Raw genomic sequence first — 18215 nt, 5'->3', positions numbered from 1 at the left:
CTGTGTGTAAGAAACAAGGATTCAAGCTGCAGAAAGAGAAGATGTAGTACTGTCCACCCCAAGCATTCAAGAACCTTGAATCAGGGCACCCCAGTCATGTACGAGCAGCGCATTGTGCCAGGTGCTATACAAACACAGGGGTCCTGTTTTCAGGCTTTTCGCTGCAATGACGAGGGCTAGAAACTTCCTTCCTTATTTTTTTAATGAAAGCTGACACTCTTGCATAATCACATGCCTCCAGGGCCTGGAGCTTTAGGGGAAGTACCAAATAATGTCACACTTAACAGCACATGACAGATGCAAACCAGGCCCCTGGGAGAGAGGGCAACCAGAGCCACTTACATGTCTCCTGGTGTTTGACTCCTGTCAGGGCTGGCTCCTTGTTGATGTGCTTGAGGTTGCTGAGAAATGATTAGAGATGGTTTATTGTCATTAGAGGCCACCGTGTGGCGAGAGTCAAGAGGTTGAGAAATAGCACTGCAGTAATGAACAGACTTTTCTGCAATGTTTATGATCTCATTGCAAACTGCTTCCTGCGTGGTAGGCAGCATTGACATCCACGGAACACCCATAGAACAGTCAACAAGGAATGGGGGGGAAAGGGAAGACAGGAAGAGATGGGACATTCCAGATGCAGCACATAAGTCCAGTCAAACAAAAGAGTTGTAGATCCAGGTAAATATCCAGGTAGTGGAGTGCAGAAGGGATCCAGGTGTAAGCATGGAAAAACAGGCAATACAGAAGAATTTGGTACTTAGTTTGAAGATTTGTTTAAAAAAAACACAGAAGCATAAGTGGTTGCAGTTAGTAAGCAGTGGCACCATTACAATCGCTACAGTTGGAATATGAGAACGCACACTCCAGTCATGCACTACTCATTTAACTCTAATCCAATACAGACAATGCAATTATACCAATTCCATGTTGACTCTGGTAGCTTTTCTAGATGCTAAATTCTATTTCTCCATTACAAATACAATGATATCTAGATTTTTTTGTGACTAAGAAAGCAGCTGGCAATTTTAAATTCTATGAAGGCGTTACTGTCTGTGTTAAGAGATGCTACGACTGTGCATCTGATTGAAACAGTGGCCTTACCACATAGCTCTTTTCAGACTCTGTGAGATCTGGTCCTGCTCTCAGTGAATGGTGAGAAGGCTGTGTGATCACCAAGCAAATTATAAGGAAGACATTTTAGCAGAAGTTACATTGGTCAGAATTAAAATTAAAAAATGACGCACAGAAAACCAAACAAAACACAAAACCACCCACCGCCACTTGATTCAGACAATAGGATTTTTAAAACAGAGGACATTGGAGAGTACAGCAATGCAATTGCATTGCAGCAGCATGTGTGCTGCAAAGGGTAATACAATGGCAAAAAAATTAAAGGGTTAGCATAGGCAACTAGAGGAGGAGATGAAAAGATGAGACACAGCTAGAGACACAGATGGCAAACAGCATTGCATTGAATTCCTGTAGGGGAAAAAGACATGGACAGAAGCACAAGTGTCAGACTGTCAGACCTTTAGGCCAAAGACCCTAATGAAAAATGCCATTGCCATTATCTCTGGAAAGGCCCTTGGAGACATTTAGGATCAGGAAAAATGACAGCTCAGCTGCCTCCTAAAGAGTGGGCCAGATCCTCAGCTGGTGTAAATGGATGCAGCTCAGCTGAAGTCACTCCAAGTGCATCGCTGTCATAGGCATGGGAACTAGGAGTGCGGGGGGTGCTGCAGCACCCCCAGTTTTTGTGCAGGGTCCTGCCCACCACCCTGCGCCCAGGGTCCTGGTGCTGCTGTCCCCGCACCTGGGATCTTGACTCCCGGCTGCAGGACCTGCGCCCAGAGCTCTGTTCTTGGCCCCGTGCCTGGGGGCTCAGCTCCTGGCTGCTGCTGGCCCTGCACCCAGGGCTCTGTTCATGGCCCGCCACCTGGAAGCACACAAGGTCCCCACAGCCGCCAGCCCCACACTGGAGGCTCTGCTCCTGGCCTCGCACGTGAGATCCCAGCCTTGGCCCCCTTACCCCTGTCTGCATCCCCCGACCCAGAGCCATGGCCCTGCTCCTGGCCCCAGCTCTGGGGTGTGGGGGAGGGCACGGACAGGAGTAAGGGGGGAGGTGAGGTAAAAAGTTTGGCATGAGGGCCACTGGCTTTCAGCACCCCCACTGTAAAAAATGTTCCAGCACCACTGGCCGCTGTCACTGCATGGGAGCTACACTGATTGACCCTAGGTGAGGGTCTGAGCCGTCACATGAATTCTAAGAATGCAGCAGCCTTTCAGAGGGACCAGTGCTTCTGAACAGAGATGGGCCTGGACCCAACCCCAACATCTAAACACGTCCAAGCTTTAGAGCCATTGTGAACACTGCCAGCTAGGTGCATCTTTTCTTCAGCATTGCTCCTTCTCCACCTCCCCCGCACCACCTCTCCATTGGAGAGCCATTCCCATGCCCTAGGTTACTTTCAAGAAAAAGCAGTTTGTTTGAAGAGTCTCAAGGTACAAACAACTGGATGGAACATGAAAAAAATTCCACTACAAATATTTGCATTTACATTGCAATCTTGCATTTTTTACACATTCAAAACTCCTAAGAAAAGCAGTGGACATACTGCCTGTGCAAGGAGTGCAGGACTCGTCCTCTCTAGGGCTGTTATTCTAGTCTGCAATACAGATGGGTTGCCTAGGGTAAGTTATGTTGCCTCTAGCTGTGAGCTTTCAGTAAAATGTTAGACCCAAATCTTTTTCCAGAGGGTCCATTTCACTCTTTCCCCGTATTTTTTGTTCATTTCCATGCACCCTCTGCACTGCTGAGTTCTCCAAAGGCCTTGGTGTGCTGGCAGCTCAGGAGAAAGGCTGCTCATGGCATTTCCAGACAGAGTGAAGGGAGGAAATCAAGAACTTAATGGATGGCAGGAGATTTTCAGCTTGAGTTTGGATACTCAAGAGACTCAGCTAGTTCAGAGGAGCATAGCGGGGCTAACTTCAGCCATGGGGTAGCTCCCTTGAAGTTTCTGTGAACATGAGTTCCAATCTTCTGGAGGTTCCCCCACTGCTACATCAAAGACTAAAGTATCCTCTCCCAGTTCCTTCATCTTAAGGTCCCTGACCAGTACGCCCACCCAACCGCAATGCAGCCAGAAATCTCCTCTTGTCAATCTGGCTCTCTGGGGATTAGTAATTACTCCTGAATCATTTTGCTCAGAAACTATTTGTTCTGACTTTGTATAGAAAATAGAAAGTGACTGGGATGGGCTTACCACAATGGAATTAGAGCTCATGGCATTTATTGGGTAGTCTGAAATTGTTACAGGACTTTTGGAAGTCATTCCTACATGGCCACCGTCAGTCCTGAAAGGCTAATAGGATGATTACAAAGTCAAAATCAGTATTTTGCAAAGGAACTCGATATAATACATCAAAGGCAAAGAAATCACAGTTAACTGAGGAGGGAAAAGCTGATTTTCATGGCTATGGTACACAGCATCTACACATAAGAATTATGGTTTGATTCAGGAAAACTCAGGCTGTCCCATCTGTGACACTGTGCAGTCTATATGGTTTTATAAAAATTTAATAAGTGAATATAATGTAACTGAAATGTGCGTCATGCAAGAGGTCTCTTGTAAGGTATCACTGCAAGGCTTATGATCTACTGAGTGTGATCATCCTATTTGTATAAATGTACCACTCTCGTATCCGAAACTAAAAATATAAAATATAACTCTGAGGGCCTATTGTAATTATGTAAAGTGTGGGCCATTAATGGTGATTTGGAATCTTGATGACTCTCATTAACCAGGACCATTGTCTGAAGATGGCTGTGTTTTACCTGTGAGTCTTCCTGTATATGTGTGTGCTGGCAAGTGGGTAATGAAGTCTTACAGTGACATGTGATCATGTCACCTGAACTGGAATCCATCTTTAACCTGGTGCTTTTCCAGTGAAGGGGGGGTGGAAACCCAGAGAGAGACAAAGGATTCCCGCCTTATGCAAAAGATATATAAAAGGGTGGAACAGAACAAAGAGGGAGAGAAGAGCCATCATGAAGAATCCCCTAGCTACCACCTAAGCTGGAACAAGAGCTGTACCAGGAGAAAGAATTGTGCCCAGGCCTGGAAGGTGTCCAGTCTGAGGAAAAAACTTACTGAAGCTTCTCTGAGGGTGAGATTATCTATATTCAGTTTGATTAGACATAGATTTGCGCATTTTGTTTTGTTTTGCTTGGTGACTTGCTTTGTTCTGTCTGTTACTACTTGGAACCACTTAAATCCTACTTTTTGTATTTAATAAAATCACTTTTTACTCATTAATTAACTCAGAGTATGTATTAATACCTGGGGGAGCAAACAACTGTGCATCTCTCTCTATCATTGTTGTAGAGGGCGAACAATTTATGAGTTTACCCTGTACAAGCTTTATACAGGGTAAAATGGATTTATTTGGGTTTAGACCCCATTGGGAGTTGGGCATCTCAGTGCTAAAGACAAGCACACTTCTGTGAGCTGTTTTCAGGTAAACCTGCAGTTTTGGGGTAAGTAATTCAGACCCTGGGTCTTGGTTGGAGCAGACGGGAGTGTCTGGCTCAGCAAGATAGGGTGCTGGAGTCCTGAGCTGGCAGGGAAAACAGGAGCAGAGGTAGTCTTGGCACATCAGTTGGCAGCTCCCAGGGGGGTTTCTGTGATCCAACCCATTACACCATCCTAATACATTCCTTGCTGGAAATGCCCCTTAAGACCATAAGATAGTAAGGCCCATGTAAATGGGCACACTTCCCATGGACTCACAGGGAGCTGCACTGGCGCATATATATATATATATATATATATATATATATATATATAGTGTAAACATCTGGCTCGTCTCCCACCATGCACTTTCAGTATCTACTCATTCATCCCTCCATAGCAAAGGCCTGGTGAAATTAGTGGGCATCTGTTCCTTGACTTCAATAGGACTTGGGCCAAAAGTGGAGGTGATGAGCTGGACCTAACTCAGGATTTGCCCAGCGTGGCCCATAGGGGTGCAGCTGGGAATAATGTGATGAGAAGGAGAAAAGGGAAATGTGGGCTGAACTGCAGGGAGAACCACTGGATTGTGGGATAATCTCCTAATGGTAGGAATGGAAACCCCAATCCTCTGGGATAGTAAAACCAGATAGGCACAAGCCTGGGCAATATAGGGTAAGGAACCATCCCCAGCTGGCAGGCAGTGCGGGAGGGAAGAGAACGAGGCGACCTATGAGGTAGAGATTCCAAGGCCAGAAGGGACCCTTGTGACCATCTCGTCTGGACCTCCTGAGTAACACAGGCCAGAGACCTGCTGCACATAATACCTACAACAGAGCTCTTAGAAAAACATCCAATCTTGAGTTAAAAATGGTCAGTGATGGAAAATCCACCATGATCCTTGGGAAATTGTTCCAATGGTTAATTACCCTCACTCTTAACAATTTACACTTTATTTCCAATCTGAATTTGTCTAGCTTCAACTTCCAGACATTGGATTGTGTTAGACCTTTCTCTGCTAGATGGAAAATTCCATTATTAAATATTTGTTCCCCATGTAGATATTTATAGACTGTAATCTAGCCATTCCTTAACCTCCTCTGTGTTAAGCTAAATAAATTGAGCTCCCTGAGACTATCATTACAAGACATATTTTCTAATCCTTTAATCATTCTCGTGGCTCTTCTCTGAAACCTCTCCAATTCATCAACATCCTTCTTGAATTGTGGGTACCAGATCTTTTCATCTCTACTTTCCGGAGGGGCGGGGGGAGAAGGGGAATATATATATGATCACATTGCTTCTCCAACAAATGACCCTGCCAGCGTGGTTTTGTATTCAAATGGTCAACATTTTTTAAAAAGAAAAAAAGATTTTGTAGAACAAAAATATCAATAAATTGGGGATGGGGGGGGGGCAGCGTTTAAATATAGCATGTACACATGGGTAGAGGGGCTTTCACTGGCACATTCAAATGTTGTAATTGCCCTCTAAATGAACAGACACACATACTCAGAGGGCAGGCTGAGGTATTTGATCATATGATGCATAAATTTAAAGCTGTAAAACAGAGGGATCCCCTGGAGAAATTAATCCACCACCTCCACTGGTGTTTAATTAAACATAAAGCTCTATAAGTAACATACCGTACAAAACCCATCAAAGCCACAGATTTACAATAATGCTCAGTGCTAAATCCTCACCTTAGCAAATCACTTAAACATATGCTTAATTTCCATTGACTTCAATGGCGCTAAGGTGCTTTGCTGAATAGAGAGAAACTTAAGCACATGCTTAACATAAAGTTAAGTTATACGAACATTAACTATTTAGTCATATGGCCATAGCCTGCCTTGTTCCCCATGTCACAGACATGAGTAATGACACAGCTTTGTAATGATACCAGAATAAATCTGCACAATTTAATAGTCCAGGCACCCACTGAGATAGGGTTTTCCTGTTAGAAAAAAGATCATGAGTGGGATTTTCCAAAGTGCTCAACACTGGCCTACCTCTTTTCCCATTGTCTTTTTATGGGGAGGATGTTTACCCATCATCCTGAAAAGTATAATGCATGGACTGAAGGTGGCCCAGTGGGCTAAACACTGTTATGTGGCCACCTTACTTTCCCATCCACACATTCATGTCCCTTAGTCTGCACATTCCCTTGCATGACTGATGGACAGATTTTATTTTACAATTGTTATTAGTCCCTTATAGTGGGCTTGGAAATATTAGACCCGGGACTGATTGAGGAATGTAGTTTTATGATTGAGCCTTGGGGGCACTCCCAGATAATTAATACATATGAATAATATGGATATGATGTATATATTTGTAGTGTATATGGGTATATATGTATGTAAGGTAAGTGGGGAAGTGGGATATCAGGAGGAAATACAAGGAGGAGGGTACAACAGGGGAGGCCTCCTGATTCATACTGAGAGAGGGCAATCAGCTAGTTATCTTAGGTGCCTGTACACGAATACAAGAAGCCTGGGAAACAAACAGGAAGAATTGGAAGTCCTGGCACAGTCAAGGAACTATGACGTGATTGGAATAACAGAGACTTGATGGGGTAACTCACATGACTGGAGCACTGCGAGGGAGAAAAGGTGGAGGAGTTGCACTGTATGTAAGAGAGCGGTATGATTGCTCAGAGATCCAGTATGAAACTGGAGAAAAGCCTGTTGAGAGTCTTTGGGTTAAGTTTAGAGGCGAGAGCAACAAGGGTGATGTCGTAGTGGGCATCTGCAATAGACCACCAGACCACGAGGATGAGGTAGACAAGGCTTTCTTCGGACAATAACAGAAGTTTCCAGATCACAGGCCCTGGTTCTCATGGAGGACTTCAATCACCCTGACATTTGCTGGGAGAGCAATACAGCAGTGCACAGACAATCTACGAAGTTTTTGGAGAGTGTTGGGGACAACTTCCTGGTGCAAGTGCTGGAGGAACCAACTATGGGCCATGTTCCTCTTGACCTGCTGTTCACAAACAGGGAAGACTTGGTAGGGGAAGTAGAAGCGGGTGGCAACCTGGGCAGCAGTGACCAAGAAATGGTCGAGTTCAGGATCCTGACAAAAGGAAGAAAGGAGAGCAGCAGAATATGGACCCTGGACTTCAGAAAAGCAGAATTTGACTCCCTCAGGGATGGGCAGGATGGGAGACTAATATGAGGGGGAAAGGAGTGCAGGAGAACTGGCAGTATTTTAAAGAAGCCTTATTGAGGGCGCAGAAACAAACCATCCCGATGTGCAGAAAGAATAGCAAATATGGCAGGTGACCAGCTTGGCTTAACAGAGAAATCTTTGGTGAGCTTAAACACAAAAAGGAAGCTTACAAGAAGTGGAAACTTGGACAGATGACTAGGGAGGAGTATAAAAATATTGCTCGAGCATACAGGGATGTAATCAGGAAGGCCAAAGCATAATTGTTTGCAGCTAGCAAGGGATGTGAAGGGTAACAAGAAGGGTTTCTACAGGTATGTTAGCAACAATGAGGTGCAGGGAAAGTGAGGGACCCTTACTGAATGGGGGAGGCAACCTAATGACAGATGATGTGGAAAAATCTGAAGTACTCAATGCTTTTTTTGCCTTGGTCTTCACAGACAAGGTCAGCTTCCAGTCTCAGACTGCTGCACTGGGCAGCACAGTATTGGGAGGAGGTGAGCAGCCCTCAGTGGTGAAAGAACCATTTAAGGACTAATTAGAAAAGCTGGACATGCACAAGTCCATGGGACCGGATGCAATGCAGCCGAGGGTGCTGAGGGAGTTTGCTGATGTGATTGCAGAGCAATTGGCCATTATCTTGGAAAACTCGTGGCGAGCAGGGGAGGTCCCGGACGATTGGAAAAAGGCAAATATAGTGCCCATCTTTAAAAAAGAGAAGAAGAAGAATTGGGGGAAATACAGACCGGTCAGCCTCACCTCAGTTCCCGGAAAAATCATGGAACAGGTCCTAAAGGAATCCATTTTGAAGCACTTGGAGGAAGGTGATCAGGAACAGTCAACATGGATTCACCAAGGGCAAGTCATGCCTGACCAACCTGATTGCCTTCTATGATGAGATAACTGGCTCTGTGGATATGGGGAAAGCGGTGGACGTGATATACCTTGACTTTAGCAAAGCTTTTGACACAGTCTCCCATAGTATTCTTGCCAGCAAGTTAAAAAAGTATGGATTGGATGAATGGACTATAAGGTGGATAGAAAGCTGGCTAGATCATCGGGCTCAACTGGTAGTGATCAACGGCTCGATGTCTAGTTGGCTGTCAGCATCAAGCGGAGTGCCTCAGGGCTCAGTCCTGGGGCCGGTTTTGTTCAACATCTTCATTAATGATCTGGATGATGGGATGGATTGCACCCTCAGCAAGTTTGCGGATGACACTAAGCTGTGGGGAGAGGTAGATACACTGGAGGGTAGAGATAGGGTCCAGAGTGACTTAGACAAACTGGAGGATTGGGCCAAAAGAAATCTGATGAGGTTCAACAAGGACAAGTGCAGAGACCACGATTTGAGGACTTCAATAACTCAAGCATAGGTTAGGGGTTTGTTACAGGAGTGGGTGGGTGAGATTCTGTGACCTGCGTTGTGAAGGAGGTCAGACTAGATGATCATAATGGTCCCTTCTGACCTTAAAGTTTATGAGTCTATGAGAATCCAATGCACTGCTACAGGCTGGGTACCGACTGGCTAAGCGGCAGTTCTGTAGAAAAGGACCTGGGGATTACAGTGGACAAGAAGCTGGATATGAGTCAACAGTGTGCCCTTGTTGCCAAGAAGGCTAACAGTATATTGGGCTGTATTAGTAGGAGTATTGCCAGGAGATCGAGGGAAGTGATTATTCCCCTCTATTCGGCACTGATGAGGCTGCATCTGGAGTATTTTGTCCAGTTTTGGGTCCCCCACTACAGAAAGGATGTGGACAAACTGGAGAGAGTGCAGCGGAGGGCAACGAAAATGATTAGGGCGCTGGGGCACATGACTTATGAAGAGAGGCTGAGGGAACTGGGTTTATTTAGTCTGCAGAAGAGAAGAGTGAGGGGGGATTTGATAGCAGCCTTCAACTACCTGAAGGGGGGTTCCAAAGAGGATGGAGCTAGGCTGTTCTCAGTGGTGGCAGATGACAGAGCAAGGAGCAATGGTCTCACGTTGAAGTGGGGGAGGTCTAGACTGGATATTAGGAAACACTATTTCACTAGGAGGGCGGGGAAGCACTGGAATGGGTTACCTAGGGAGGTGGTGGAATCTCCATCCTTAAAGGTTTTTAAGGCCTCGCTTGACAAAGCCCTGTCTGGGATCATTTAGTTGGGGTTGCTCCTGTTTTGAGCAGGGGGTTGGACTAGATGACCTCCTGACCACCACCAGCAACACACTGGTGACCCAAGACTGCTGATCTGATAAGTAAGCGAGCTGTCCTCTGTAGGAATCACGATCTAACATGCACCAGCTAGGGAACCCACTTAGCCCCTCCCTGCAAATCCCCACATAGCGTAATAAAATATGGATGTGCAATAAGGGTAACCTATAACATGAATAAACAGTACTGCGCAGGGCTGGGGCGGCACACCGAGGGAAACACACACACGCAGGGGATTGTAATTTTATGTAGAATTTGGCCCATTTTAATGTATTGAGTTAGTACTAGAGATAGGAGTGAATCAGAACCCCAGTCCAAACAGCCCCATGTGTGAGAGGGTCTGATATCTGGAACAAAACTTGGCTTTGAATTTCACAATTAGAGCTGCTCTCTAGAATGAGCTCAATTGGGATTGCAAACTGAAAAACACCCACAAACACTGAGGATGAGCAGTGTCGAAACTGAGGTCCAAACCTGGATCTGAATTCTGTAGCTCAGTTTAACTTCTGCTAAGAGCTTGTCTATATGAGGAAATATACCATCATTACTATTGGTATAACTCCCACTTGTGGACACTGATCCAGAACAACAGTGGCCTTTTTTCAGTTTTGCTTATGTCACTTTTATAATTATACCAGCATAGGAACGCTGGAATATTTCCCCACGTGGACAAGACTTAGTGCTTTTAGCATTAAGTTAAAAATAATAGAAGGCTAGATTTGGAAACTGGCCCATGAGTTGGTGCCTACAATTCTGCTCATGCAAACAGTGTCTCCACAAGCCATTCAGGGATATCTATGGGATATCTATTTGTACATACAAATGTGCTAACTGCACCCTAAATAACTGCCTACAAACTCAGAGGGCAGGTTGAGGCCTCTCATAATTTAATGCATAATTTTAACTTGATCCTCACAATGCTGTAGTTGTCATGGCATATGGAATAAAAATGTTGGCCTGATAAGCCCCCGAAAAGGACATCAAAGTCATATTATCAGCAGGGCACAAAATCATAAATAAAACAGCATCAGTTCAGCGTTTAGTCTGAAAGTGCATCTTTAGGATTATCATTTTGTGATCACGTCCTGTTCTCTCTCTCTTTCTCTCGCATACTAATGTGCAAACACACACACACACAGCTGTCCCTTGGGTATGGTGAATTGGGGCACCCATCCCAGACCCCGCGCTTTGTGGGGGCCCGCAGGTGGAGAGGTGAAGCGGAAGGTGAGCAGGCGAGCAGAGTGAGGAGGCGAATGGGGAGGCGAGCGGGGGCGGGGGAGGCGAGCGGGGAGGAGGCCCCCTACCAGAACCACCCCCTGCCCCCAGCGCCTCCTGCCTACTGGCAGGTCCCACCAATCAGCGCCTCCCCCTCCTTCCCAGCGCCTACCAAGGATCAACTGTTTCTCAGCATCAGGAGGTGCTGCGGGGGAGGAGCAAGGGTGCAGCGCGCTCGGGGGACAGGGCAGAACTGGGAGGGGAAGAAGAGGTGAGGCAGGAAGAAGCAGGGTGGGGTTGGGACCTTGGGGGAAGGGGTGCAGTGGGGGCAGGGCTTGGGCAGAGCACCCCTCAGCAGATAGGCACTGAGTTTCTAATGTCCCAGGTCCCGCACCCCCCTAGGGACAGCCCTGCACACACACACAGCTCCCAGTAGGGATGAGTGAATTACATGCTAGGAGAAAACAAACCCACAAGTAAATTGCAAATTTTGATTTTTTAAAATCTGAACTAGAAACAAACCCACCCTTGGGGTCAGGTACTTGGAATCTCAATCAAAATGGTAAATTCTGGGGCATGGGACTGGGAAGGTGGCTGTTCAATGAACATTTGCCCATTCAAAGCCCTTGTCCCCAGGGGAAATGGGGACAGAGGTGAGCGAAGGGCAAATCGCAGGCTTAACTCCATACTTCACCCTCAGAGAGCAGCTGATGATCAGGGAAATGACTAAAAATGGCAACAGGGGTCCAGATTCATCCTCCATCCACGAATTCCGGATCCAATTTGCACACTTGACTGGTGAAAACAACCAGCACCCCACACTAGCCTTTGCAAAGTGTGTGCTTTCTCCTTCATATATTGCCAGCCAGTGGAACTGAGCTGGAAGTATACTGATGTGTAAACAGACTAGAATACCTCTTACTCCTTTCGGGGGAATAGAGAGGAGGGGGTATCAGCTGTTCAGTGCTGACACTGAGCTGTTTATGTTACAACAGTATTAACACTGGCTCCTTTGGTAGTGTTTGTAGGGAATTTGGGTGTTAGTGGGTTCCACAGAACCAGCTGAAACACCAGGCTGGACATTAGCAGCTATGCCAGAAACACACTCCCCTCAACACAAAGCAATCAAGCCAATAATCACAGAATTAGCCACCCACTGTCCTACAGATGTGAGTCAGATCCAAAACTCTGGATGCAAACATGTACAAACCCCATGCCCCTAACTTTGGGCCACTTGAAATCTGATCCTGAAGTTTACAAGGGCCCCCTACCTTCCCAATGTGCTGAGCCAGAACTCCAGGTCCTAACAGGTCCTAACACCTTTAGGTGTTCCCACTCCAGAGTTGAACACTGCAGCCTGAGCCCATCTTTACTGGCCCATACCAGAAAAAGGTGGTTAGTAACTTTTGGAAGCAAATAAAAAACAACCTCTGCAAAACCATCTTCTTGATACATTACATCCCTCTTACTTAGACACGGATTAAAATTTACTGGGGTCCTGGGCACACAGAACATTTTAGCCCCCCACAGAGCCACATGGCCCCACCCCCTGCTCCTCCTCTTCCCCCCCAAGGCCCTGGCCAGGCCGGAAGTGGGAGCCAGACTTAGTAATAGCTTCCCAGGGAGCCCGGGCCACCTACCCTGGGGAGCAGGGACATGGACTGGGGTTACTCTTGGGCAGGCTGGCCCCCTGCCCAGGGCAGGTAGAGGGTCTGAGGCTCCCCACAGTGCACAGGCGCCAGCTTCTTCCAGCCTCTGGGGGTGCTCCACCCCAGGCCCCACCCTCTTCCCCCAAGCCCTCACCCCCGCCTCTTCCTGCCCCTGCTCCACCGCCGCCCCGCTTCTTCCCCCCCAGTTCCACCCCCTCCCCAAGTGCTCCCCGTCCCCGCTCCTCCCTCTCCCCATAGCGCCTCCTGCATGCTGCGGAACAGCTGAATGCTGCGGGTGGGAGGCACTGGGAGGGAGTGGGGAGTGGGGGCTGGCTGGTGGTGGTTGCAAAGCACCCACTAATTTTTTTCCCTCCAGCTGGAGCACCCATGGAGTCGGCGCCTATGCCACAGTGACCCGGGCTCCCTCGGCAGCTCTTAAGTGATCCACAATCTTAGCATCTCTCCTTCTCTGGCTCTGGAGGGGTTTAATGCTGTGGTTCCCTTGCTTAAATCAAGATCAAGGCTTCATGTCATGAGACTACACAGACATCACAAACACAGAATAAACAATGGCCCCTACTCCAAAGAGCTCCAAACATTCTTAAAAGCCAACACAAGTGAACGTGATGGATGCTAGGAGGGTAGTGAGAGGGACTCTTGTAGTTACCGAGCCTAACAGGTGGGTCCCAAATCAGGTATGTTTTTAAAAATAGCTTTGTTAGAGTTCCCCATCAAACCAGATCCCCTGGACTCCCTCAAGGCCCCACCCCAGGAACAAGTGACCCTGGGCTTGCTGCCCATTATTTTTAGAGTGTTTTATTTATTTTCCTCTTCTGTACAGACTCTCTTCACTAGGGTCCCTTAACCAACATCATTAGTTCCTATATCTTCAGCCCTCTCAAACCGTGGGCCAGTCCCTCAGGGTGTGTACTCCCCATCTCTTTGCTGCTATGCAGGGCCCAGGATGGGTTCATGAGGCATAGGGAGTCCACTGATCAGTTACAGAATGCCTGCTTTGATGTCCCCACCTGTGAGGGTGCCAGTGGGGCCTGCCTGTTACCTAACTCCCTACTTAGGCTGCCTGTCACTAGGGACTTCCTTATTGCTATTGAACGTATGTGGAAGGTGCTCAGATACCGCAGTGATGGACAGCAGGACAAACCCCTAAGCTAGCAAGCTAGACAACTCCCCCACCCAGGAGTCAATCTCCCAGCCCTACAAAAGCACTCCCAGAGTCCGGAAATGCTGAAACCCGAGGGGCTCCTCACACTAAAGCAAACCTCCATGTAGAGCTGCTGAGAGGGAATATGGAGCTACCAGGGCCATGGTCCCAAAAGCCTGACATCACAGAAAGGAGGGGACAGAGGTCAGCTCCAGTACCAGTTGCAGTTAGCAGCAAGAAGTACCTCTAGCAGAACAGCCCCTTTGCGCTGCACAGAATGCCCCTCACAGGTAACAGTCAGAGCTGCTGCCTTGCAGGAAAACAAAGCCTCCTGTGAGCCCCATAGACTCAGCCCAGTGATGGGAGAGGGAACCAGAAGCTAGTCCGGCTCACACATCACCAGCAGGCCAAGTGCTCTTGGTTACACATGGGCAATCTAACGAAGGCAGTGGGGTTAGGACTGTGTGGGGCTCACCTGGGGGCAGGACCCGAAGGTGATAGGGAACAGGGAGATGTGGCTGCATATGGGTCACCTGAGGGTGTGACCTGAAGGTGACAGGACAGTTGGGGTGGAGACTACACAGAGGTCAGGATGTGGCCTAACGAATCATTCCTGCTGGTGATGCTACGAGGCTGGGAAAACCTTAGCATGACTCCCAGCTCCTGGGGAGTTTGAGGCATTTGTGTCACTGAGACGATGAGTGAGTACAGGACCCTGTGAGGTGGGTTTGACAGTCACACACCAGAACAGAACTGTGCAGTGAGTCACCGTTTGCCGGTGCTGTCATGGGGAGCCGCAAGGTCCTGCTCAGCGGGGGCACCGGGAGGGAGCTTCAGCCCCTGACAGAGAATACCGAGCAGGGAAGAAGCAAGGAAAGCCCTTGCAAAGGCTCCTCCCAGCCCAGATGCTGCTTGTCCTTATCCCCTGCATGAGCACCTTGTGCCCAGATGAGGTGCCAGTGCCAGGGCATGGCTGAGCACTGCCACAAAGAGGCAGACTGTGGTTGCTGATGGAGATCACAGCTTCCAGCAAACCCAGGGTAGCAAGTTTGGGGTCTGGGGACCTGCGGCGGGAATAGCTACAGGCACTCAGGATCTGACAGGATCAAATATGTCTTAAGCTAACACTTCGGAGGAATTTAGGGCCAGATCCTCAGCTGGTGTAAATCATCTTAGTTCCATTGACTTCAACAAAGCTACACTGACATACAGCCACTGAAGATTTCACCCACGCCGCTTACTCCATCATTTCCACGGCATCTGGAACTAACTTTAAATGACCCTTTAACAGGCTCACCATATTAAAGTCAGCAGAGGTACTTCACCTGTGAAATCAACATATGGACAAGCAACCACATAACAAATAGCATGGAAACAGCTCCAAGCCATAGAATAATTATCAGCAACAATGGTTACCTGGGGCATTCTGACCCTGCGTGTAAGTCTAGGAGGTGGTTGTATTGTGACAGCAGAGGAAGAAAGTGCAGAGGAAGAGAGAAGAGCAGATGAAGAGAATGAAGTGTCTGCAGTCTTTTAAAGGAAAGAAAAGTTGGTCAGCTAAATGCATGATTTCTTATCAGAATCACTGTTATCGTCTTTTGTGATAAGAGCATCCTTTATATATACACACACTTAAATTTGGTGCACACATTTGGTGCAAACGTAACTCCATGCAAGAGACAACACACCTTCCTATCTTATCCTTCTTTGCTTACAACTCGACTGCATTTTAAAATGTGCAGAATGTTAAGCTTAGGTAATGGCTGCTGGCAATACATAACGATGATAAACTATATCCTTTTGTAAAGCTTAGATACAATTTTGGTGAAGACCCTGGTTAATTTCATATTAAAAAAATATAATTTGGTAGCATGGAACACAATCTCAGAAGGCATTTTTCCCTCCCTTGTTTAATTCTGGCCCAGATTTTATGTTGCATCAAGATCATCTTGATACAGCAAAGGGGAAAGGAGCCAGTTCCAGGCATCTGATTCTGAAGCTGCCAAAGCCACAGCCTGGGTGTAAGCAAGAACAACCTAGGGAGCTACTGTAACTTACTCCAGCTGGTTATGGTCTCCAAGGGACCATAAATCAGTCGAGATTTGGCACAGCGGGGGATGTTGGGGGTGTGTGTGTTGAAGCCAACTATGCCACCTCCTGCTAGCTGAGAGCTCCCCTAAGATTCCTCTATTCTTTTCACAGAGCACAGCTTGCTCTTCAGCAAGAAGTGTATATATAATTTTAAATAACTGACTCACTCTTGGGAGAAAACACTACTGGCTTTAATTCTTATTTACACTAAGGTCCTTTTACCCCACTCTGGCAGTGTAAAGGGGTCTTACAGTGGGTGTTAGTGACATTTACATAAAGGGTAAATGAGAATCAGGCCCACTGAGTGTATTACAAGAAAAAATGACTCCTGCACTTTAACTAGCTGGCTATGCAAATACACAGACCCGGGTTAGAGGTTCACACCATCTCAGGCTCCATTAGGTTCACCTGCCTTCATTTTTATGAATGAGAACAGCATAGGTGCTCTCTCTAGCTAGGATGAAATTTATACTTCAGGGCATAAACTGATCACCAGCTAGGGTGAGGAAGGAATTCCCTGTAGTCCATTGTTTTTGTACAGGGAGGTGAATTGCATGGAGGCTGCAATATGCCTTCCTCTGACACATCTAGTAATGACCACTGATTGGGCCAGGATAGCAGACTAGACGAGGCTTTGGAATATTTGTCAAGGCAATTCCTACTTTCATGCCTATTCTCAACTAACTCTCTCTTTCTACAGCCTTGCTGAATCCACTTCTAGGCCATTTTAGCCCCTTGCACGCAGGAGACAGTATTGCTAACAGCCACTAGCTAGCTACAGTCCATAAAGGGATAGACAACAGCTACTGGCTCTGTGTGGCCAGCTGAGCAATAAGGATTTGAACACACAAGTAAGAGTAGGGTTTCAGAATAGCATACACATGCAGGAGTAGTACCTTGTTTGCTCCGCTTCGACTCTCTCTCAGTTCACCTTTCCTTGTGCCTCTTTTCTCAGCATTATTTCCCTGCCCAGTAGTGATTAGCTCCTGACATAATTGGCTTTCCCCAAAGGAAGCAAAGGGTCTCTTTTCTGGGCTCATATTCTTGTCTAGATTTGATGTTTTCAAGCAACCCTCCACAGAGATCTCGGGCATGGGATTAAAGCCTTTGTCTGTCTCCTTCCAACTCTCTCTCTCACTGTTTCTGCTGCCTTCTCTATTATTTTGGACCTTGGTTTGGTTGCCAATGACATCACTGAGCTCGGAGAGGAAGTTCTCGGGTCTCCCAACAACCGAGTGAGGGGTCTGACAGCTGCTCAGGTTGGGGGAAGGGCAGCCAACAAACTTTTCTTCGCTTTGCGGAGTGGTGTGACTGAAAGTGTGAGCAGAGGACAGTGGCCTGGAGGGGAAAGATGGCAGTGGCGATATAATGGACCGTGGCGTGGAGGAGCCCGAAAGGTTAGAATGGTGAAGGCTAACAGAGGGGGAGGGGCTGGCTGCAGCTGAGGGCGTGAGATAGTCGATGGGACAGAGACAGCCTTCGGGGAGAGGAGGCAATGGAGGGGTTATGACAGGAGTACTGCTAGGAGACACTCCCACAGTCAGGGAAATCCACTCGGCCGTGATCGCCTGCACCTCTGGAGACAGGGCATGGCGTGGGAAAGGCAAAGGTGGAGGAGTTGGTGTATGGAGCAGCTCAGAGCCAGGAGACTTAAAAGGAAAGAAAAGGAAAAAAAGATAGAAATAAGACAAATGACAAGGAAAAGTACAAAATTCTCAAACACAAGTGAAGGCAGTGAGGAAATGAAGAGTGAGTGCAGGAAAGCAGGCGACATAGCATGGAGGATAAACTCTTGCTGGGGGCTTCATGCAGACTGCGAACCCTTACTCACACTGAGTAGTACCTTGCCTCTCAGTGACTGGAGCCATGGGGCTGCTGAAGGAGCCAGCACTGCTACAAGGCAGGAAGCATCCCGGGAGTTGGCTCTTTGATTTTAAAGCAAGTTCTAGGTTTATGAAGCTGGAACAAAGATGGGTTGAACTCTGCCCTTGTCTAGGGGTGCAGGGCTCTTGGGCATGACAGGCCTAGAGCTTTCCCCGATCATATGTGCGCACCAGCCATGCTTTGCAGGAAACAAGAATGAAAGGAAGAAAACAACTGCTTTTACTGAGAGAATTAACAAAACTGCTGAAAAAACAAAGAAAGGGTGCGTACAGGCTTCCAAACCAAGGGAAAAGCTGGCAGCAAGGTGGCAGCAGGCATGCCATGGCAACGTAGGATGTGCCAG

General features: G+C 47.3%; 1 protein-coding gene across 1 annotated transcript in view; it reads right to left on the bottom strand.

Moving 5' to 3' along the window:
* The window catches only part of SORBS1 (sorbin and SH3 domain containing 1), a 139259-nt gene that overhangs the window by 4495 nt on the left and 116549 nt on the right, over positions 1-18215 (bottom strand). Inside the window, exons 32-35 of the mRNA XM_065408217.1 lie at positions 16885-17637; positions 15314-15427; positions 1099-1158; positions 343-533 (exon numbers count right to left, since the gene is read on the bottom strand). Coding sequence (XP_065264289.1) covers positions 343-533; positions 1099-1158; positions 15314-15427; positions 16885-17637 — 1118 coding nt within the window. The remainder of the gene's footprint in view (positions 1-342; positions 534-1098; positions 1159-15313; positions 15428-16884; positions 17638-18215) is intronic.

This window comes from Emys orbicularis, chromosome 7, assembly GCF_028017835.1.
Source record: "Emys orbicularis isolate rEmyOrb1 chromosome 7, rEmyOrb1.hap1, whole genome shotgun sequence".
Classification (NCBI taxonomy): Eukaryota; Metazoa; Chordata; order Testudines; family Emydidae; genus Emys; species Emys orbicularis.
This window is presented reverse-complemented; position numbering and strand designations above follow the sequence as displayed.